This window comes from Lithobates pipiens, unplaced genomic scaffold (assembly GCF_037356315.1).
Source record: "Lithobates pipiens isolate NorthernLeopardFrog02 unplaced genomic scaffold, aLitPip1_a1.2 Scaffold_8, whole genome shotgun sequence".
NCBI classification, from domain to species: domain Eukaryota; kingdom Metazoa; phylum Chordata; class Amphibia; order Anura; family Ranidae; genus Lithobates; species Lithobates pipiens.
Genome location: NW_027507903.1, coordinates 13303068 through 13328253, shown reverse-complemented (window position 1 = coordinate 13328253; position 25186 = coordinate 13303068). Strand labels below are relative to the sequence as shown.

The following is a 25186-nucleotide window of genomic DNA, read 5'->3' as shown; positions in this document are numbered from 1 at the left end:
TACGGAATTTCCGAAAAACCTTGTTCGTCAAACTGTCCGCTGAAACTGTCCGCTGAAAGCCCACACACGAGCGGACTGTCCGCCCAAACACTGTTCAGCGGACAAAGTTGGGCGAACAGTCCCCGCGTGTGTACGCGGCCTTTGTGTGTGAAGTGTTGTATATAACTTCTGGGCAGCAGCCCTCTCACCACACCAGGCCTGGATAACTGGATGCTTCCGCTGTGGTGGTCTCAGTCCTGCTGCCAGTCAGCTCCATCATGCTGCACCGCTCTGCAAAATGACCGTGACCCTCGTTTGGCTCCGACAGGCGTTCTGGATCCTCTGGTCAGACCACACCGCTGCTCCATCACACTGTGGTAAGACACTCTCAGTGGCTACTGTTCCGCTTCGCACGATGCAGGCCGCGGCTCTTCCGGACTCACTCCCACAGATCCCTGTTGGCAAGCCACGTGTCCCAGCAAGAAGAGACAGAATATGGCCACGCCGGGCCTTTTTTACCTATGCAGTTCAGCCAAATACCAATCTATTAACATGGTCCTATTAATAGCATTACATGGCAAAAACTCCAGCAATACACTGCATTCGTTATTTCGGATAATTCGTAACTTCGGATAAATTCGTATTCGTAATCGTTACGTTCACTAGCAGACAAATTTGAAAGGAAATTCCAATACCTATAATTTAATAGTTACGTTATTATTAGTTAGTTATTTCAGATTTTCTTATTTTGGGGTTTTTGGATTTTACGGATTGTCGTTCTTTTGAATTTTCGGATCTTCATTCTTATTTTCGGATTCTGGAATTCACGATTTTCCACATTTTCAAATTTTCGAATTTTCTCATTTTTAATTTCTGAATTTTCGGAAATTAGAATATTGGGAGTAGGACTCCCGGCCAATCCGGGCCCTCTGGGCCCACTTTCTGTTTAGGAGGAGAAGCAAAGGCCTCCGGCTTATCCCTCAGCAAGCTGGGGCGAGGAGCAGCATCCCCGCCATCTGTCTAATCGCCACTATCTGTCTTCCACGCGGGGGGGGGGGGGGCACTGATCGCTGCTGTCCATCTCCTGCATGCGTGGGGGGCAGGTTTATTTGGCGCCCCCCAAATATCGAGCAGCAGCCGCCACTGTCTTGTACTCTTTCTTGTGTTCCAATCAGTGACATCAGAATAACAAAAGGTAGGAATCTGAAACAAAGTTTGCTAAAATCCGTGCTCAACAAAAGTGGAGTTGCTCTTTAACGTTTTGACCTCTGGAAGATTTACCCCCCCTTCATGACCAGGACATTTTTGTGCGATACGGCACTGCGTTACTTTAACTGACAATTGCGCGGTCATGCAACTCTGTACCCAAATAAAATTTATGTTCTATCTTTCCCACAAATAGAGATTTCTTTTGGTGGTATTTGATCACCTTCGTGTTTTTTTTTTTTACATTTTTTGCACTATAAACAAAAAAAGACCGACAATTTTGAAAAAAACAAAACAATACTTTTTACTTTCTGCTATAAAATAAATCCAATAAAAGAATGTAAAAAAACATAATTTCTTCTTCAATTTAGGTTAATATGTATTCTGTTACATATTTTTGGTAAAAAAAATGCCAATAAGTGCATATTGATTGGATTGGCCAAAATCTTTGTCCATGACTGTATGAAGGAATTAGACTTTTTTTTTTTGGATTTTTTTTTTATTGGATATGTTTTATACCACAAAGTAAAATATATATATATATATTTTTTTTTTAATACAGACAATTTAAAAAAATATATATTTTTTTACTTTTTACTTTATGGTATAAAACATATCCAAAAAAATAATAATTTTGCCAGATAATGCACCACTCCCCCCCCCCCCCCCCCCCCACAGAAAATTGTTGCAATGACAAATGATTAGGCATTCTCGTATTTATTTCTTTTGTTTGTATCGGTATGACACATAAATGTGGAGAAACAAAAAGCAGAAATCTGACACATTCCACGCAAAACTCCAAAGAAAGGACTCAACAAAACTGTTGGCACCAAAATTATAAGAAATAATTACATTCCAAATTTGTGATGCTCCTGTAATTTGTAAATAAACTCACCGGTATCAATTAACAGGTGCTGACAATTTAGAAATCAATTTACACCGGCAGCCAGTGAAAATGGTGAAAAATGTACTCAACCTTTCAGTTGTGTGTCTCTGTGTGCCACACGGAGCATGGAGAAGAGAAAGAGCAGCAAAGAATAATCTGAGGATTTGAGAACAAAAATTATGGAAAAGCATGGACAATCTCAAGGTTGCAGGTCCATCTCCAGAGATCTTCATGTTCCTGTGTCCTCTGTGCACAACATCGTCAAGAGGTTTACAGCCCGTGGCACTGTAGCTACATGGTTACATGGTTAGTAAGGTTGAATAAAGACACAAGTCCATCCAGTTCAACCTGAATGAGTGTCTACAATTGTCCCTATCCCTGTATATTGCACACTCACATCAGTCCCTACCCTTAAGGAGCCCACAATCCAACGTCCCCATTCATATACTAGGGCCAATTTTGGACAGAAGCCAATTAATCTACCTGCATGTCTTTGGGGTTTGCCGCCCGAACCACTACACCACTGTGCCGCCCGCCATGATGTAGTGCCCTCCTAGGTAGACATGTGCAATTTGTTTTGTTCCGAATTCGTTTAACGGAAACCCATTTAATACATTTTTCTGAATATTTGGAAATTCAAATATTCGGAAATTCAGAAATTCGAAATGTGAAAATCTGGAAATGCGGAAATTCAGAAATTCCAGAATCCAAAAATAAGAATGAAGATCCGAAAATTCAAAAGAACGGAAATCCGAAAATTCGAAAACCCAAAAATATGAAAATCTGAAATAACTAACTAATAATAACTTAACTATTACTAAACAATTAAATTATAGGCATTGGAATTTCCTTTAAAATTTGGCTGTTAGTGAACGTAACAATATGAATTTATCCGAAGTTATAAATTATATGAAATAACGAATGCCGGATCTAAATGAATGGAGCGTAACAAATTACTTTTTATTATTATTCTTTTTTATTATTAATTTGTTCCGTTCCTCCTCCTGCCCAGACCAATTTTCAGCTTTCAGCGCTGTCACACTTAGAATGACAATTGCGCAGTCATACAACACTGTACTCAAATTAAATTTTTATAATTTAATTTAATATAATTTTTTTAACACAAATGGAGCTTTCTTTTGGTGGTATTTAATCACCACTTGGGTTTTTATTTTTTGCTAAACAAGCAAACAAAAAAACAGAAATTAAAAAAAAAAAAAAAACATGTTTCATAGTTTGTTATAAAATTTTGCAAACGGATAATTTTTCTCCTTCATTGATATTCGTTGATGAGGCTGCACTGATAGGCACAGATAAGGCAACACTGATGGGCCCTGATGGGTGGCACTGATGAGTAGCACTGATGGGCACTGGTAGGTGGCACTGATGGGCACTGGTAGGTGGTATTGATAGGCAACACTGGTGATGAGGCACTGATTGGTGACATTTATAGGTGGCACTGTGGGCACTGATAGGTGACACTGTGGGCACAGATAGGTGAGACCGTGAGCACTGATAGGTGGAACTGTGGGCACTGCAGTGTAGGCGGCGCTGGTGGGCACTGGTAGGCAGCACAGTTGTGCACTAGTAGGTGGCATAGGTGGGCACAGAAGCCTCTGCCAAGGCTCTCCACGATCGGGACTGATGTTCCTCTCAGCTTTTTTTTCCCAGATTACCGACTCTACAGGGGGCGTGCAGGTGGCTTGAGCACAGGAGGGCATCTATGGACACCCTCCCGGCAAAGTAGGTTTGCGCTGTAGCCGTGCATCGGCTATAGCGCGGACAGGAAGAGGTTAGATGCGGCATTTGTTATTTTGGATAATTCGTAACTTCAGATAAATTCGTATTCGTTACGTTCACTAACAGCAAAATTCGAAAGGAAATTCCAATACCTATCATTTAATAGTTAGTTATTACCCTGTTTCCCCTAAAATAAGACCTAGCGTGATTGTCGGTGTTGGCTGCAATATAAGCCCTACCACCCAAATAAGCCCTACCCTGAAAAGAAGACCTACAAGGACTTTAACTAGGGCTTATTTGGGGGGTAGGGCTTTTATTGCAGCTATCACCGACAATCACACTAGGTCTTATTTTAGGGGAAACAGGGTATTTTGAATTGTTTCTTATTTTCGAATTTCTGAATTTTTGAATCTTCGAATATTCGAATTTTCGAAATTCTAAATTCTGAATTTTCAAATTTTAGAATTTACGAATTTTCAGGTTTAGGAAAAAAACAAAAAAATGAACAAGCGATCCTATTGAACGCCTTGGAGGAGGAGTGAGGAGCCGCATGGCGGAAGCCGCCGTGATGCAGAGAGGACACAGGAGCCATTGCCTGCCACTCATAGGAGCCCTCAACCCACCGCCCATAGTAGCCCGCAACCTGCTGCCCTTAGAAGCCCGCACCCCGGCCAAAGGAGCCCGCCCGCCTGCAACCTACTGATAACCAACTGGGGGGTTGATGTTTGCCCCTCCCAAAAAATAACGCCAGCCGCCACTGTTAGGAACACAGCCCTCAATCTCCATCTCTGCAGCCTCAGTTACACAGAATGAATGGACAGGAATAGCTCTATACAGAGCTTCCCCTCCATTCACATACTGAAGCATAGTAAACAGTTACACAGGAGATAGTCTCTGTGATGTTGACCAAGGCGAAGGCAGAGATCATCTGGACTAGAATGCTTAAAGCGGGAGTCCACCGGGACTCTGCATTTTTTTTTTTTTTTTAAAAGCCAGCAGCTACAAATACTGCAGCTGCTGACTTTTAAAATAGTGACACTTACCTGTCCAGCGCGCCCGTGATGTCGGCACCCGAAGCCGATCGCTAGGTTATCTGTCGGGTCCTGCCGCCGCCATCTTGGGTATGGGAATCAGGAAATTGAGCCTTTCGGCTTCATTTCCCGGTTCCCTACTGCGCATGCGCGAATCGCGCTGCGCAATAAGGACGCTCCCCGCTGCCTCTGGGAGCTGTGTGTTTCCCAGCAGGCAGCGGGGCACTTGCGGGAAGGGGCGGGCACTTGCAGAAAGGGGCGTAAGTTACGCCCCTTTCCGCAGAGAGCTATCCCGGAAGTGGGTGCAGTTACCTGGATTATCCAGGTAACTGCACCCCCCTCCCCCCTGAAAGGTGCTTATTGTGGCACCGGAGGGGGGGAGGGTTCCGATGAGCGGAAGGTCCACTTTAAGGTGGACCTCCGCTTTAAGTAGGCAGGACTGACGAGCAGGATATCAACAGGTGAGCCACTGTGGAGAGGTAGGAGCTGGCAATTAGCCAACAGCTGAGTGGCCAGTTCAGAGGAAGGAAGGGCTGAGCCCATCCCTGACAGAATATAATGCACACGTGGGCCCTGAACAGGGCAGGGGGCCCGGTGGAGTGGACCTGTATGTAGGAGGAGCCAGCCTTAGACATTCTGTCACTTATAGAGGTGAGGGCTAGGGTGGATTGAAAAAGGCCTTTTAGGTAAGGCTGCAGATCCCTGTGTGAAGCTGCTTTCCTGGAGGGTTCCCAGGAGAGAGGTACCCAGCTAAAAGGTGTCTACAGAGAACACAGTCCTGTGAGTACAGATGGGTAGAGGAGAAACTGTAGGGAGATGGCTGTGAGGTGCTACACATGTTTTCACTTGGGACTACTGCGGACCGTCCACTACATGTGACTGTGTAATGTCAAGTGACCCCAGAATGTATGTCCTTTGTGACTGTCTTGTCTTGCCATTCCCTGAACAACTCCAGTAAAGTGCAGTGAAGCTAACTATCATGTGGACAATCCTTCTTTGAGATCTAAAGGTCTATGGCAGGGAATGTCGTGATGGGGCCTATGATGATGAGGAGCAGGGCACAAGATGGTGGAGGGGTCGGCTTTGGCAGGTGGGATTGTGTTCTAGCAGGCCTGGAGTGACTTGTGCTTGGCGCCAGAGGCGTAACGAGAACCTTCAGAGCCCCTGTGCAAGAAACCATGAAGGGCCCCCCTGGCCCCCAACCTGGGCCTTTCTCACTGATCCCGGGGGGCCCTTTACTCCCATTGTGGGACCCTTTATTACAGTCCCACAGCAGGTCACCTTCCTGCCATCTTGGGGTCCTTCCACAGTGGTGGAATGCCAGAGACCAGTCGCAAGTGCGACCTTTTGCGCCCCTGGTAGTTCCACCACTGGTGTCAGTCGTTTTTTATTATTGTTTTTTTACCATTTTATTTTATTGTATTTTTTTTTTTGTACAATTTTATTTTTGTTTATTTTTTACATATATTTTTAGGACCCCTGATGGGGAGCTTTGGTGAAATATCATGGGTCTAAACAGTACCGATCAATGACTCTAATCACTAAGACAACGAAGGGGCCGGTAAAATCTGCCTTTAAATCAGCCGACGGGAGGAGGAAACCCAGCAGCACTGGGGGGGCCCAGGGATGCACACAGGGGCCCGGGGGAGCAGGCAGGGGCGGGTGGCAATTTCCCCCTAGGCTGCCCTAACAATATACGCATAATGGCCGGCAGCCGCCGCTCACGATTTTTTTTTTCTGGAGGAAGTCGGATCAGGGCAGGGGCTGCAAGCTGAGACAGAGGGAGGGGCGCAGAAGCTCAAGCGGCACTCACTTATGTAGTGGAGGCCGCTCTGTTCCCGCACCTCCCGTCGGTCGCGCTCACACTAATCCACGGACAGTGGAGTGAGAGCCAACCTGACCTGTCAGTTCGTGTGTGAGATTTCCCCTCTCCCTCTCCTCCAAACACTGCAGCATGTGTGAGCTCCGCTCATACAGTCAGGCCACCCACTCTGTTCCCTCCCCTGCTTCCTCATTGGTAGAGGGAGGGAGCCCATCAGCCAAGCCTCCAGCAGCTGCAAAGCATCGTGGGACATGTAGTCCCTATTGCCAACAGCCCAATAGCAATTCCTGGGCACAAAAAATTCTCCAGCTTTGCCCACTGGAGGAGGATGAACGAGAGGCTGTGGGGGAGCAGACTGTCACTCCATGAGGCTGAGCCTGAGGACAGAGCAGAGATAATGTAAGTTTTTTGGTGAATGTGTTTTTTTTTTTAATTAAAAAAGAAAGGTCTTACACTTTGAAGTTTTCTCACTTCTTTCCCATTGTTTCAAGCTGGGAGCTGATATTATTAACCCCTTCATGCTTGAACCTTTTTTTGACAATTGTTTACAAGCAACAAATCAGTATTTTTGTTAGACAATTACTTAGAACCCCTAAACATTATATATATATATATATATTTTAGCAGAGAACCCTAGAGAATAAAATGGCAATTGTTGCAATATTTTATGTCACACTGTATTTTCAAATACAGTTTTTTTGGAAGAAATACACTTTCATTAATTTACCACTTCAATACCAGGCATTTTCACCCCCTTCCTGCTCAGGTCAATTTTCATTGTGCGGTCATGCAACGTTGTACTCAAATTAATTTTTTCACACACATAGAGCTTTCTTTTGGTGGTATTTGATCACCTCTGCAGTTTTTATTATTTGTGCTTTAAACAAAAAAAGAGCAACAACTTTGAAAAAAACACAATATTTTTTACTTTTTGCTATAATAAATATGCCAATTTAATAAAAAAAAAAGTTTCCTCAGTTTAGGCCGATATGTATTTTTCTACATATTTTTGGTAAAAAAAATTGCAATAAGCGATAAGCGTACATTGATTGGTTTGCACAAAAGTTATAGCGTCTACAAAATAGGTTATTGATTTATGGCATTTTTATTATTTTTTTCTTTTTACTAGTAATGCTGCAATTTTTATTGTGACTGTGACATTATGGTGGACAGTTCGGACTCTTTTGACACTATTTTTGGACCAGTGACAATTATACAGCGATCAGTGCTATAAAAACGCACTGATTACTGTATAAATGTCACTGGCTGGGAAGGGGTTAACACTAGGGGGCTATCAAAGGGTTCAATGTGTTACCTAGGGAGTCATTCTAACTGTGGGGGAGATGGGACTGACTAGGGAGGAGATCGATCCTATATACTAGGAACACATGATCTGTCTCCTCTTTGTCCTATGATAAACAGCACACTGGTGACATCTATCATAGAACCTGGTCCAGGAGGCAGGATTTCGTATGACAGCAGCCACACCGGGTCAACGGTAGATCTCCGCTCTGTGTAATCCAGCGTCTCTCTCTCTCTCTAATCCCCATGCACTGAACAGACTGTATTGATGGGCTATGGTGAGGCTGCATTGATGGGCACTGACAAGGCTGAGCTGATGGGCACTAGTGAGGCTGTATTGATGGGCACTGATGAGGCGGCATTGATAGACACTAGTGAGGCTGCATCGATGGGCATTGGTGATGGTGAGCTGATTCGTGGTTTAATGGGCCACTTGACTAGACTTGCCCCTCAGGCCTAAGGCTGCCAGCCCTCCCCTGGGAGCAGGACAGGGATAGGGTGGAGGCAGAAGCAGCATGTAGAGCAACCAATGCCTTCAATTTCCTTCCTCCGCTGAATGCCTGCAGGAGGGAGGGAAGGTGAAGCGGGCATTCAGCGGCTACATGGGGGAATCGGTTCCTCTACATGCTGCTGCCCTCCTATCCAGTTGTACAGGGGGCTGCACGGGTCCTCTGGAGCATGGACCTGGGTCACAATTGCAACCCCTGTGACCCCTGTACATACACCCCTGCTTGGTGCCAAAATTGGCCAACCATGAAGCCCCTCTTGTAGTGGGTTGGGGGAACCTGGCTGGCCAGAGTTCCTGTGTGTAATAGAATCCTGTGAACATTAAAATATTGACCTGATATTGGGATATTGAGTATCCTGATAATCTATAACATTATTGTCAGTTATGATTAGTAAAATATCGCCAATAACATAACCAACATTATGTCTTTCCTCTCTTTCCAGCACTCACGGTGAAGTTCCTGACCAGACGGTTCATTAGTGAATACGACCCTTATCTTGGTGAGTATTCTTTAACAAATTCTACCTGGGGGACTTGTTCGGGGTCCAAACCCCCACCAGTGAGAACTTGAGCTGCTATTCACCAGTGATTCATCCAATGCCATAAACGAGACCCTATCTCTGTAGGTCTGATATTCAACCAAATTCAAGCGTATCTAAACCCCCCCCCCCCCCCCCCCAAAAAAACTGCAATATATAGAAACGTATTAATCCTTAGATGTGGTGGCTGCATTCATTTTCTTTTTTGTTTTGTTTTTTTTCCTTTATTCTCAACTGGTGATCCGGCCATTAACACACTTCCTGTCTAAAGCCTGGGACTAGACATGTGCACTGCCAAAAAATTTGTTTTCGTTTTCACTTCATTCGTTTTTTTTTGTTTTTCGGGTCATTTGTTATGATCGCAATTTGTAAATTTGAAAAATTGGTAAATTCGAAAATAAGAAAGAAAATCCGAAAATTCGAAAGAATGACTAACTAACTAACTCACTAATAACTAACTAACTAACTAACTAACTAATAATAACTAACTATTAAATTATAGGTATTGGAATTTCCTTTCAAATTTGGCTGTTAGTGAACGTAACGAATACAAATTTATCTGAAATTACGAATTATCCAAAATAATGAATGCCGCATCTAAACAAATGGAACGGAATGAAGTAATAATAAAAAGTTTTTATTTTTATTATTGTTATTTATTATTAATTCGTTACGTTCCTTTCGTTTAGATGCGGCATTCATTATTTCGGATAATTCGTAACGTCGGATAAATTCGTATTCTTTACGTTCACTAACAGCCAAATTTGAAAGGAAATTCCAATACCTAGAATTTTATTATTATTTAGTTATTAATTTGTTCCGTTCCTTTCGTTTAGATGCGGCATTCATTATTTCGGATAATTCGTAACGTCGGATAAATTCGTATTCGTTACGTTCACTAACAGCCAAATTTGAAAGGAAATTCCAATACCTAGAATTTTATTATTATTTAGTTATTATTCACAGAGCCGGTGAGCGGCTCCTACAGGGATCATGAGACTCACCGCTGCAGGACTAATCTCCTTCCTGCTGACACGGTTTTACCTCAATGTGACTGTTTTATTATTTGTATTATAAAGTCTGCTCTGTTTGCACTCAGAAGGCGCCTTTGTTTTTTCTTACATGTATGCTTCTGCTTCCCACAAGAGGAGCTGTAGACTGTCCGTTCCTCTTGCTGAATTTAATGTCCTCTCACCCAGTTCATATACTTTTGTCCCTGAACCCCATGCCCATAACTGTTCACACAAACTATGGTTTCTGGCATTATTGACTACAGTATGCGCCATTACCGACCAACACATGACGATGTACATTGGCACAATGGCACGGCTGGGCTAATGGGCATACAGGTACGTTCCCCTTTAAATCGCGGCATTGTGGGCCACGTGTGTGCCCGCCGCGTACTCCTTGCCCGCGGGTCCCGCAGACTCGATGTCCGCCGGGGGCCCGCGATCGTGTCACAGAGAGCGGCAGAATGGGGAGATGCCTATGTAAACAAGACATTTCCCCATTCTGCCTAGCAACCTGACAGAGATCACTGCTCTCTTTCATCGGAAGCAGTGATCGCTGTTACGTGTTGAGTTGAAGCCCATCCCCCCCACAGTTAGAATCACTCCCTAGGACACACTTAACCCCTTCATCGTCTTCTAGCATTTAACCCCTTCCCTACCGGTGTTATTTACACAGTAATCAGTGCATTTTTATAGCACTGATCGCTGTATAAATGACAATGGTCCCAAAATAGTGTCAAAAGTGTCCGATGCGTCCGCTATAATGTCGCAGACATGACAAAAAAATAATAATAATAATAAAAATGACACAAATCTATCCTCTATTTTGTAGACGCTATAACTTTTGCACAAACCAATCAATATACGCTTATTGCGTTTTTTATCAAAAATATGTAGAAGAATACATATCAGCCTAAACTGAGAAAGAAATGTATTTTTTTATATTTTTTAGGGGATATTTATTATAGCAAAAAGTTAAAAATATTGTTTTTTTTTTTTCAAAATTGTCCATTTTTTTTTGTTGATAGCGCAGAAAATAAATAAAAAATAACCGCAGAGGTGATCAAATACCACAAAAAGAAAACTCTATTTGTGAGGAAAAAAGGACGTCAATTTTGTTTGGGTGCAACGTCGCACGACCGCGCAATTGTCAGTTAAAGCGCCGCAGTGCCGAACCGCAAAAAGTTCTCTGGTCAGGAAGGGGGTAAAATATTCCGGGGGCTGAAGCGGGTAAAAGAAGTTGCAACTTGGCCAAATCACCAGGTAAAAATAAAATACAAAAGAAGACGAAGGTCCCTTTAACAATGGTGCGTATTCCATTCCGGTCTGGGGGATCTGTGAGCTGACTCCCTGCTGATTGGGTGGATGACACATCCGTGTCCTCTCAGTCTCTGCAGACACGGACACGGACAGGCCCCGCTCTGCTGTATGGGCAGCTGGGTGTAAACGGACTCCGCTGTACATACCGTATACACCCGGCTACCTCTGATCCGCTCCATCTAAACGGAAGAGGATGGAGTCCTCTCCCATTTGTTTTTAACAGGCCTGATCAGACCCGGAGGTAAGCGGGTGTAAACAGACACAAGTCCATTTAGACACATGCACTTTTTCATTTTTATTTTTTTGGGGTCATTCATTATGATCGCAATTCTTAAATTCGAATATTTGAAAATTTGAAAATCTGGAAATAAGTTCCCTACTTACTTCCCAGCTCAGTAGATTGCTTTAAGAAAGGCCTGGGTTATTTCCTAAATGTACATAATATAACTGGGTACTGACATTTAGGCTGCATTCACACCTGAGTGTAGCGTTTTCAAGCGTTTTTTGCGGCGTTTTTTACCACGAATTTGTGCAGGGCAAAAGGTCACCAATGTTAAAAGAAGAAAAACGCCCAAATCAGCCCGATTCGCACGACAAAAAAGGGTCCGGAACTTGTTTGAGCTTCAAGAGGAAGTAAACCCTGATGGGTTTACTTCCTCTTTTTTTCCCTGCAAAGGTAAAGCATAATGGACTACTATACATCGCATAGTAGCTCATTATGTGTCACTTACCTGACACAGGAGCCAGCGAAGTCGCCGCTGTCCCCTGTAGTCCGCCGCATCCATGTTGCTGGTGGCGTCTCGCAGCTCCGACGAATCACAGCGGCGCAGCCGCGATGACGTCACTCCCGCGCATGCGCACGGGAGTCGCGCCTCGCAGCTCCGCCGCTGCCATACGGCGAAGCCGCGATGACGTCACTCCCGCGCATGCGCACGGGAGTCGACAAATTAGGCAAATCCATTCTTGGATTTGCCGCATTTAGTGCGCCTGCGCGCCGCTGTCTACGGCGCATGCGCCGTAGACAGCGGTGCCCATTTTCGGGCAAATATCTCCTAAACCATATAGGTTTAGGAGATATTGCTTGGACCTACAGGTAAGCCTTAATCTAGGCTTACCTATAGGTCCAAGTTGTTTGGAAGGGTTTACTTCCTCTTTCAGGCGTAGGGCTTCAGGCGACTTGGAGTGGAGATGTGAACCATCTCCATTGAGAATAATGGATTTTTTCCCCTCCAGCGTTTTGTATCTTCAGGCGTCAAGCTACAAAATGCTCAGGTGTGAATGGGGTCTTATAGGTAAAGTTGATCCGGGGGAAATCCAATTGCCTCTCGGGGGATCAGGGAGGAATTTTTTCCCCTGCTTTAGCAAATTGGATCATGCTCTGCTGGGGTTTTTTGCCTTCCTCTGGATCAACTGTGGGTATAGAATTGGGTATATGGGATTGTATGATATACTGTATATATATTTATTTTTTGTGTTTGAACTGGATGGACTTGTGTCTTTTTTCAACCTGACTAACTATGTAACTAATAAATTTGGCTGTTAGTGAAAACAAAAAATACAAATTTATCCAAAGTTACGAATTATCCGAAATAACAAAACAAATGCAACGGAACAAATTAACAATAAATAATAATAAAACGTTTTTATTATTATTATTGTTATTTATTATTATTAATTCATTACGTTCCATTTGTTTAGATGCAGCATTCGTTATTTCGGATAATTCGTAACTTTGAATAAATTCGTATTCGATGTGTTTCCTAACAGCCAAATTTGAAAGGAAATTCCAATACCTATAATTTAATTGTTAGCAATAGTTAAGTTATTATTATTAATTTAGTTATTATTCCAGATTTTCTAATTTACGAATATTCTGAAAAATTTGTTAAACAGCTTTTCTTTAATTCGGATATTTCCGAATTAATGAATTTGTCGAAATTCGTAAAAAAAAAAACGAATTTGGAACGAAACGAATTGCACATGTCTAGTTTAGTTTAAACCCGCCTGTCTATAGGAATGAATGGACCTTCCGATCAGGCCTGTCCTGAACAGGCGGACTCGATTGGAACAGCCATGTGAAAGGGACCTTCCAAGGAAAATGAATGCAGACACACCAGGGCATTTTTAAATCGCGAGCAGAATCGCAGCAAATCTGTCCATGATTTAAAAAGCCAAGGGGGTGAATGCAGTCTTAGGGTGACTACACTCAATCACTGCATTGTATCTAAGGGAGGGAACTGTCTAACTAGGACAGAGCTTAAAAAAAAACGATCTCCTCTTCTTCTCCATAACAAAAGGGGAGGTGTTCTGTAGTCCGCAGAGGTAGCTAGGAAGAATGTCACTGATTAGAGTGCAACACAAGTAGAGAGTACAAGACAGTGGTGCCCAATATTGGGGGGGGGGGGGTATGGATGGATGGTGGCGGTCAGAGCCCCCCTCCCTCCCCCCCGTGGGTGACGGGCGGCGGTGATCAGTGGCCTTACCTTAGGAGGCCGATGCTGCTCCTCACTCCAGCTCGCCAAGGGAAGAGCCGGGGCTGTTACTTCTCCTCCCAGCGAAACAGGAAGTGGGTCCTGAGGTCAGATTGGCCTAAGACTCCCTGGCCAATCGGGTCCCAGGACCCACTTCCTGATTGGCCGGGAGGAGAAGAAGAAAGACACAGCGAATAATAATTAGCAGACATGTGCACTGCCAAAATATTTGTTTGTTTTAGTTTCATTAGTTTTTTGTTTTGTTTTTTCGTTTTTCAGGTCATTTGTTATGATCGCAATTTATAAATTCAAAAATTCGTAATTTCTTAAATTAGAAAATATGAAAATAAGAAAGTAAATCCGAAAATTCAAAAGAACGAAAATCAGAAAATTCTAAAGAATAACTAACTAATGAATTAATAATAAAACGTTTTTATTTTTATTATTACTATTGTAATTCATTATTATTAATGCATTACGTTCCATTTGTTTAGATGCCGCATTCGTTATTTCGGATAATTCGTAACTTCGAATACATTTTTATTCATTACCTTCACTAACAGCCAAATTTGAAAGGAAATTCCAATACCTATAATTTAATAGTTAGTAAGACCCCTTTCACACCAGGGCGTTTTGCAGGCGCCATAGCGTTAAAAAAAGCGCCTGCAATCCGCCCTAAAGAAGCTGCACCATTGTCTGTAGTGTTAAAGCCCCGAGGGCTTTCACACTACAGCGGTGCGCTGGCAGGACGTCAGGGAAAAGTCCTGCCAGCATCTTCTTTGGAGCGGTGAAGGAGCGGTGTGTTTACCGCTCCTCCACCGCTGCTCCCCATTGAAATCAATGGGGCAGCGCTGTAATACAGCCGGCAAAACGCCACCATTGTGGGCAGTTTTAACCCTTTCTCGGCCACTAGCGGGGGGTAAAAGCGCCCCACTAGCGGCCGAAATGCGCCGCAAATCCAGCGGTAAAACGCCGCTAAAAATAGCGGCGTTTTACCGCCCACGCTATGGGCGGTGTGGTGTGAAAGGGGTCTAATAGTTAAGCTATTATTAGTTAGTTATTATTTCAGATTTTAGAATTTTTGGGTTTTCGAATTTTCGAATTTACGAATATTCAGAAAAATTTGATAAACGGGTTTTCGTTAAATTCGGATATTTCCGGATGAATGAATTTTTCTAAATTCATTAAAAAATTTATTCGAAACGAAACGAATTGCACATGTCTAGTTTAAACCCGCCCGTCTATAGGAATGAATGGACCTTCCGATCAGGTCCGCCCCCCGATTGGAACGGCCATGTGAAAGGGACCTTCCAAGGAAAATGAATTCAGACACCACATCTGAGGCTCGGTAAGCTGCAATAGATTACATTTTCATTTTTCGGTTTAATACTACTTAAATTGGTGCCAGTCCTCCTGCGGTCAGGCCATACACCCAATGTACTGTGTTTTCAAAGAACAATAACAAAATTATTACTTTTTTTTCAGTTGTTGCAGCCAAAATTCATTTCTGGTTTCATTTCGCAGAAATAAAGTTTTTAGAGGGGTTACATAAAACTATTTTATTGTATTTGGCATTCTAGAGTAAAAAAAATAAAAAATGAGCTTTTATGATTTAGACAGGAAGCTCTAATATTCTGTTTTAGAGTTACAGAATTACGTAATAGTTCTGATATATGCTGTTTGTAGCTACCAATCACCTTCCAACTGCCATTTTTGCAGTGCGAGTTGTGAAAATGAAAGAAGGATTCTCATTGGTGGCTTTGGGCAGAATTACATTTTCTTTTTGCACACTATTAATATTATTATTAATATTAATATACAGGATGTATATAGCGCCAAACAGTTTGCGCAGCGCTTTACAACAAAGGGGCAGACAGTACACTTACAATACAAATCAATACAGAAGGATCAGAAGGCCCTGCTCGTTAGAGCTTACAATCTAGAAGAACTGTGCAGTAATTGCTAGACTGCTCCCCAACCCTTAGCATGCACCAGATTGTATGTAAGATTTGTATCTGCCTGTGTGTGGTCAGCTAGCTGGATTGGAGTGGAGTCTCCATCTAGTGGTGGCCGAAGGTAGTGCAGGCTGTGAATCACAGCCAGTCTTGCGGAGTATAAGTTCCCCCTTATTCCCTTATATACCCCCAGTCACGGAACTACGTCTCGGTTAGCTAGTCGCCATGGGCGTGTGTAATCGTGACAGATTACAGATTGGGTTTAGTAACAAGCAGGATAGGAATTGATGTAAATACATAGTTCATTTACTTTATTGTATCTACAACAAATTCAGTGTATTTATCAAAAATTCTGCGAACTATATACATTCATTCTGTGTGAATGCCAGCAAAACTGAATGTTACTGGGCTATTTTGCCACAGTACCCCCAGCTCACTGAGGTGCCCAACAACCCCCCCCCCCCCACAGTATCTCCCAGCTCACTGCAGTGCCCAACAACCCCCCACAGTACCCCCCCCCCCCCCCCCCCCCCCACCACAGTGTCGTGTAGCAGATCAATTGTTCTTATTAAATTTATAAAGCTAGGGGTAGCTAGGCAACTGGAATTTTCCAAAGTAGATCAGCGGTGCCAGCTACAGTATTTCTCCTATGACCATTTTATCTCATTGCAGTGCCAACAACCCCCACAGTGTCTACCAGCCGATTATAGTTCCCAACAACCCCCCACAGTATCTCCCAGCCCATTATAGTGCCAACAACCCCCCACAGTATTTCCCAACTCATAATAGTGCCAACAACCCCCCACTGTATTTCCCAGCTCATTGCAGTGCCAACAACCCCCCACAGTATCTCCCAGCCCATTGCAGTGCCCAACAAACCCCCACAGTATCTCCCAGCCCATTGCAGTGCCCAACAACCCCCCACAGTATCTCCCAGCCCATTATAGTGCCAACAACCCCCCACAGTATTTCCCAGCTCATTATAGTGCCAACAACCCCCCACTGTATTTCCCAGCTCATTGCAGTGCCAACAACCCCCCACAGTATCTCCCAGCCCATTATAGTTCCCAACAACCCCCCACAGTATCTCACAGCCCATTATAGTGCCAACAACCCCCCACAGTATTTCCCAGCTCATTGCAGTGCCAACAACCCCCCACAGTATCTCCCAGCCCATTGCAGTGCCCAACAACCCCCCACAGTATCTCCCAGCCCATTATAGTGCCCAACAACCCCCCACAGTATCTCCCAGCCCATTATAGTGCCAAACAACCCCCCACAGTATCTCCCAGCCCATTATAGTGCCCAACAACCCCCACAGTATCTCCCAGCCCATTATAGTGCCCAACAACCCCCCACAGTATCTCCCAGCCCATTATAGTGCCCAACAACCCCCCACAGTATCTCCCAGCCCGTTATAGTGCCAACAACCCCCCACAGTATCTCCCAGCCCATTATAGTGCCCAACAACCCCCCACAGTATCTCCCAGCCCATTATAGTGCCCAACAACCCCCCACAGTATCTCCCAGCCCATTATAGTGCCAAACAACCCCCCACAGTATCTCCCAGCCCATTATACTGCCAAACAACCCCCCACAGTATCTCCCAGCCCATTATAGTGCCCAACAACCCCCCACAGTATCTCCCAGCCCATTATAGTGCCCAACAACCCCCACAGTATCTCCCAGCCCATTATAGTGCCCAACAACCCCCCACAGTATCTCCCAGCCCATTATAGTGCCCAACAATCCCCCACAGTATCTCCCAGCCTGTTATAGTGCCCAACAACCCCCCACAGTATCTCCCAGCCCGTTATAGTGCCCAACAACCTGCCACAGTATCTCCCAGACCATTATAGTGCCAACAACCCCCCACAGTATCTCCCAGCCCATTATAGTGCCCAACAATCCCCCACAGTATCTCCCAGCCCATTATAGTGCCCAACAACCCCCACAGTATCTCCAAGCCCATTATAGTGCCCAACAACCCCCCACAGTATCTCCCAGCCCATTGTAGTGCCCAACAACCCCCCACAGTATCTCCCAGCCCATTATAGTGCCCAACAACCCCCACAGTATCTCCCAGCCCATTATAGTGCCCAACAACCCCCCACAGTATCTCCCAGCCCATTATAGTGCCCAACAACCCCCCACAGTATCTCCCAGCCCATTATAGTGCCCAACAACCCCCCACAGTATTTCCCAGCCCATTATAGTGCCCAACAACCCCCACAGTATCTCCCAGCCCATTATAGTGCCCAACAACCCCCCACAGTATCTCCCCCGCACCACAATGTCATGTAGCAGATCAGTTGTTCTTACTCAATTTTTAAAGCCAGGGCCAGCTAGGCAACTAATATTTTCAGAAATAGATCAGCGGTGGCACCCACCATAGTTCTCCTGGAACCATTTTATTTTATTATGTCCCAAAACTTCCAGCAACTTTGAATTTTTAAAGTGCAGCTAAACTGTATCTGAGCAGTAAAACGCTATTTCACTCATGTTTGAGGTTCAAAGCAAACTTAAATTTATTGCGAAATCGCTCTTAAAAAATACGCCGTGGTCATCTTGAGTAAGGGCAGATGATTCATGTAGCTGTTACTTCCTGGAATCTGTCTGCACTTAACTCAGGCATGCAGGAAGGAGGGTGCGCTTAGCTGAGAAAGCCCCGCCTCCCATGAGGATTCCTGGGATGTGTAAGTAAATATAATCGACCTTCCTATCTATTTACTAATGTTAGCAGCATGAGGATTAAAGAGAGTCCATGTTGATTGAGAGAGTTTAGTTCCTCTTTAATCTGCATCATTATCCCGAAGAATTCCATTCTCCCGTATTCCGGGTTGTCTCCTCCGCAACTTGGGGGCCGTTTAAAATGTAAGTTGGAAAATGTGTTCTATTTGGAAGGAAAGCCGCGCGGGAGATATGATTGGAGTGTCTGTGGACACGAGGAGTTCTCTGGACTCCGTCTAATGGGAATAATTGTCTTCATTAAGGTGACAAGACGCAGGACTCGGCCGGGAATGGCGGCTGATTAATGGCGGAGATTAAAGAGATATGAATCTTTTTCTGATACTTACTAAAAGCTTCAAGTGCCCAGACAGGCCGGGAGGAGAATGTTTTCTCTCCGAGTCGCTTCAAACACTTCTCCGAGGAAATAGAATTCATTTTTGTCAGAGCGCTAGAATTCCGTCCAACATTCATCTTCAGCCAAATGGATTAACCCTTTCCCGGGACTCCCAGATGTCTTCTGATTGGGGGGATCCGTGTGTGTGGGAGCGGAAATTCCCCACATTATTATATACCGGGGGCTGAAATCTTCTCAGTATGAGGGACACATTGTATATTATACAAATATTCCCAAGCCAAAAAATAAATAAAAATCCTTTTACATCAGAAGCTCCCCCATCACATCAGAGTCCCCCCCCCCTTCACATCAGAGCTGCCCCACACCTCAGTGTCCCCCTTTCAAATCAGAACCCCCTTCACATCAGAGTCCCCCCTTTTTCACATCAGAGTCCCCCCCCTTCTTCACATCAGCGCCCCCCTCCCCCTTCTTCACATCAGAGCCCCCCTTCACATCAGAGTCCCCCCTTCACATCAGAGTCCCCCTCTTCACACCAGAGTCCCCCCTTCACATCAGAGTCCCCCTTTCACATCAGATCTCTCTTTAAAATCACATCCTCCCTTCACATCAGAGCCCCCTCTTCACATCAGACTCCCCCTTTCACATCAGATCTCCCTTTAAAATCAGATCCCACCTATATATTACAGTCCCCTCTGTCACATTAGAAGCACCCCCATCCCATCAGAGCACCCCCTCCCCATTCCATCAGAGTCCCCCTTTCTAATCAGAAGCCCCTCTTTTCACATCAGAAGCAAGCTATCACTTCAGAACCCTCCACCACATCTGAGCCAATATTGACATCAGAATCCCCCCTTCACATCACAGCCCCCCCCCCCCCCCTTCACATCAGAGTCCCCCTTTCACATCAGATCTCCCTTTAAAATCAGATCCCACATATATAGTAGAGTCCCCTCTGTCACATTAGAAGCACCCCATCGCATCAGAGCACCCCCCTTCACATCTGAGTCCCCCCTTCACATCAGAGCCCCCCCTTCACATCAGAGCCCCCCTTCACATCAGAGTCCCCCTCTTCACACCAGAGTCCCCCCTTCACATCAGAGTCCCCCTTTCACATCAGATCTCTCTTTAAAATCACATCCTCCCTTCACATCAGAGCCCCCTCTTCACATCAGACTCCCCCTTTCACATCAGATCTCCCTTTAAAATCAGATCCCACCTATATATTACAGTCCCCTCTGTCACATTAGAAGCACCCCCATCACATCAGAGCACCCCCTCCCCATTCCATCAGAGTCCCCCTTTCTAATCAGAAGCTCCTCTTTTCACATCAGAAGCCCCCTATCACTTCAGAACCCTCCACCACATCAGAGCCCATATTCACATCAGACTCACTCTTTCGCATTAGAAGCCCCCCCCCCCCACATCACATCAGAGTTGCTGTGGGCTGAGTAAAATCTTGTGCCCGGCCAGATGATACATAGTTACATAGTCAGTCAGGTTGAAAAAAAGTCCATCTAGTTCAACCAAAAAAAAAAGAAAATACAATCCCATATACACAATCCTTCACCCACAGTTGATCCAGAGGAAGGAGAAAAACCCCAGCAAAGTATGATCAGGGGATCGGGGGATCAGGAAGGAATAATAATAAATAATAAATTCCATCCTGATCCCCCGAGAGGCAATCAGATTTTCCCTGGATCATCTTTACCTATAAATGTCAATCCCAGTTATATTATGTACATTTAGGAAAGTATGCAGACCTTTTTTAAAGCAATCTACTGAGCTGGTAAGAACCAACCTCTGGAGGGAGTCCGTTCCACATTTCCACAGCTCTTACTGTAAAGAAACCTTTCTGTTTTGGGAGAATAAGTCTCTTTACATAGTGAACCCTTGTCCTCTGTGATGACCTTAAAGTGAATGACTCAACAAATACGTCACTATATGGACCCCTTATGTATTTGTACATGGTGATCATATCCCCCCTTAATCTCCTTTTCTCGAGAGATGGGACACTCAGGCCGTAGTTTGGAGACCCCTAGTAAAAATCGATTATGTGACTATATATTCACTCAGATTTTAACAGCTTTTTTGCACACATTAATGAATCTCTGTACACTTTTTTCCCAATCACATCTTCTAAACGTCTCTTGTGATGCTTCAAGTCTCTGGAACTCCCATCCACATGCCACAGTAGATATTTCTGAAGCCAGAAATGGGTCTATTTATACAACATTTGTTGCACGAATTTTGGAAGCCTTCGTGCATGTTGAACCAAATGCCCTGTATTTTTTCTAAGAGAATAATGCCTGTGTTGCTATCGCCACCTAGTGAGTAAAATGCAGTACTGTTTTCTCATTGAGAAATTTCAATGAACTCAACTGCCTTTTGGCCACTAGATGGAGCCGACAATACAAGCATTAAACTCTTAGAAAAAGTTTTACAGTACAAAGCACTTAGACCTCTGGTGCCCAACATATGTCCCTTTGACACTTTTTCTGCTGGCCCTGCAAACGCTAATCTGTGTTTTCCTATCGCCCTGTTATAGCTGTGATTTCTAGGAGTCTCGTGCAATATGTCTCCAGTCTGTGACTGTGACCTGAAGCATGTCCCCAGTCTCCAACAAACAGCCCCTATAGTGCATTCACATTCTCTTACATTCTCCTGCAGCAAGATGGCAGTCTTTGATCATCACTTGTATCATGTCTGCAGTCTCTGACCATCTCTTGTATCATGTCTGCAGTCTCTGACCATCTCTTGTATCATGTCTGCAGTCTCTGACCATCTCTTGTATCATGTCTGCAGTCTCTGACCATCTCTTGTACCATTTCTGCAGTCTCTGACTATCTCTTGTATCATGTCTGCAGTCTCTGACCATCTCTTGTACCATTTCTGCAGTCTCTGACCATCTCTTGTACCATTTCTGCAGTCTCTGACCATCTCTTGTATCATGTCTGCAGTCTCTGACCATCTCTTGTACCATGTCTGCAGTCTCTGATCATCACTTGTATCATGTCTGCAGTCTCTGACCATCTCTTGTACCGTATCTGCAGTCTTTGATGATCTCTTGTATTATGCCCATAGTCTTTGACTATACCCTGTTGCGTGTTCACTGTATCTGACACTGAATATTAGCTGAATTCTATGTGCGTCCCTTTGGTGAGATAAAGGGCTGCACTGGAGGCCCCCATATCAAGAAAGTTGACCACCACTAACTTAAACAAACAAACACATATGGGGAGAACATGGAAAGCCTATGCAGACAGTGTTCCTGATGGTAACTGAACACAGAAGCCAATCAGCCACATTAGCTCAAGTTGGAGCACATCAGTGCTTTTCCTGTTGTTGGCAAAGAAAAGAACCCAAAGTGGCAAATGAAGATTGAAGCTGAGGGATCATATGAGCGATTCCACAAGCTGCTTTATTTATGTACTTCTGCAGCCTGCTGAAGGCTGGAGATGCCACTGAAGGCTGGAGATGCCACTGAAGGCTGGAGACACCACTGAAGGCTGGAGACACCACTGAAGGTTGGAGATACCACACCACTGAAGTCTGGAGACACCACTGAAGGTTGGAGATACCACACCACTGAAGGCTGGAGACACCACTGAAGGCTGGAGACACCACTGAAGGTTGGAGATACCACACCACTGAAGGCTAGAGACACCACTGAAGGTTGGAGATACCACACCACTGAAGGCTGGAGACACCACTGAAGGCCGGAGACTCCACTGAAGTTAGGAGACACTGCTAAAGGCTGGGGACACCACTGAATGCTGGAGACACCACTGAAGGCTGGAGACACCACTGAAGGCTGGAGACACCACTGAAGGCTGGAGACACCACTGAAGGCTGGAGACTCCACTGAAGGCTGGGGACACCACTGAAGGCTGGGGACACCACTGAAGGCTGGAGATACCACTGAAGGCTGGAGACACCACTGAAGATTGGAGATACCACACCACTGAAGGCTGGAAACACCACTGAAGGCTGGAGACACCACTGAAGGTTGGAGATACCACACCACTGAAGGCTGGAGACACCACTAAAGGCTGGAGACACCACTGAAGGCTGGAGACACCACTGAAGGCTGGAGACACCACTGAAGGCTGGAGACTCCACTGAAGTTAGGAGACACTGCTGAAGGCTGGAGATACCACATCACTGAAGGCTGGGGACACCACCAAAGGCTGGAGACTCCACTGAAGGCTGGAGACTCCACTGAAGTTAGGAGACACTGCTGAAGGTTGGGGACACCACTGAAGGTTGGAGACACGACTGAAGGTTGGAGACACGACTGAAGGCTGGAGACACGACTGAAGGCTGGAGACACGACTGAAGGCTGGAGACTCCACTGAAGGCTGGATGGAGACACCACTGAAAGCTGGAGACACCACTGAAGGTTGGAGATACCACACCACTGAAGGCTGGAGACATCACTGAAGGTTGGAGATACCACACCACTGAAGGCTATAGACACCACTGAAGGTTGGAGATACCACACCACTGAAGTCTGGAGACACCACTGAAGGTTGGAGATACCACACCACTGAAGTCTGGAGACACCACTGAAGGTTGGAGATACCACACCACTGAAGTCTGGAGACACCACTGAAGGTTGGAGATACCACACCACTGAAGTCTGGAGACACCACTGAAGGTTGGAGATACCACACCACTGAAGGCTGGAGGCACCACTGAAGGCTGGAGACACCACTGAAGGCTGGAGACACCACTGAAGGCTGGAGACACCACTGAAGGCTGGAGACACCACTGAAGGCTGGAGACACCACTGAAGGCTGGAGACACCGCTGAAGGCTGGAGACTCCGCTGAAGGCTGGAGACCCTGCTGAAGGCTGGAGACTCCGCTGAAGGCTGGAGACTCCGCTGAAGTTAGGAGACACTGCTGAAGGCTGGAGATACCACACCACTGAAGGTTGGAGATACCACACCACTGAAGGCTAGAGACACCACTGAAGGTTGGAGATACCACACCACTGAAGGCTGGGGACACCACTGAAGGCTGGAGACACTGCTGAAGGCTGGGGACACCACTGAAGGCTGGGGACACCACTGAAGGCTGGGGACACCACTGAAGGCTGGAGACACCACTGAAGGCTGGAGACACCACTGAAGGCTGGAGACACCACTGAAGGCTGGAGACACCACTGAAGGCTGGAGACACCACTGAAGGCTGGAGACTCCACTGAAGGCTGGAGACACTGCTGAAGGCTGGGGACACCACTGAAGGTTGGAGACACGACTGAAGGCTGGAGACTCCACTGAAGGCTGGATGGAGACACCACTGAAGGCTGGAGACACCACTGAAGGCTGGAGACACCACTGAAGGCTGGAGACACCACTGAAGTTTGGAGACACCACTGAAGTTTGGAGACACCACTGAAGTTTGGAGACACCACTGAAGTTTGGAGACACTGCTGAAGGCTGGGGACACCACTGAAGGTTGGAGACACCACTGAAGGCTGGAGACACCACTGAAGGCTGGAGACACCACTGAAGTTTGGAGACACCACTGAAGTTTGGAGACACCACTGAAGTTTGGAGACACCACTGAAGTTTGGAGACACTGCTGAAGGCTGGGGACACCACTGAAGGTTGGAGACACCACTGAAGGCTGGAGACACCACTGAAGTTTGGAGACACTGCTGAAGGCTGGAGACACCACTTGGTGCAGAGCAGGGCAGGCCCAAGACATTGTGCTGCCTGGGCCCAAGAATGAAATGCTGCCACCCCCCAAAAAAAATCATGCCCACCAAAAGGCCCCCACATTCATTATTTTATATCATGATAACTAAAATTAAATTTATCAGAAAAATCTGATTAAAAATGCCATAAATCTATTCCCTATTTTGTATAACTTTTATGCAAACCAATCAGTATACGCTTATTACGATTTTTTTTTTTATATAACTAAAAATATGTAGCAGAATACATATAGGTCTAAACTGATGAAGACATTTTTTCATAGCCAATATCTATAGGAGGGGTTTCCACCACCCCTGCTAAGTTTCATTTTATACAGTGTGTCTTATTTTCAGTCTGATGTGTATTATAAGTGAAGTTGCATATCAGAGACCGGTATTGTGGTAATATTGAAGCCTATTGAGATTTCCATACATTAGAGGATTCCACCATTATTGTTATGTTATTGATCAGCAAGTTAGCGCTGCACTTTTTTTTTTGTGGTTTGGGAACACATAACAGTGCTTAGAAGCAAGTCTTTTACTGACACTTTTTTTTATTTGACCTCCAGTCGTTTTTTTGTAAATAGTAGTGTGGTGATTACCTATTATACTAAAGATTGGCATGTGGAA

At 45.0% G+C, this 25186-nt stretch overlaps 1 protein-coding gene across 7 annotated transcripts in view; it reads left to right on the top strand.

The window, feature by feature from the left end:
* Nucleotides 1–25186, top strand: part of LOC143963733 (ras-like protein family member 12) — a 101626-nt gene that overhangs the window by 26087 nt on the left and 50353 nt on the right. For all 7 annotated transcript variants that reach the window (XM_077473458.1, XM_077473454.1, XM_077473459.1 and 4 more), the window contains one exon: nucleotides 8918–8974. In XM_077473458.1, the coding sequence (XP_077329584.1) occupies nucleotides 8918–8974 (57 nt within the window). The remainder of the gene's footprint in view (nucleotides 1–8917; nucleotides 8975–25186) is intronic.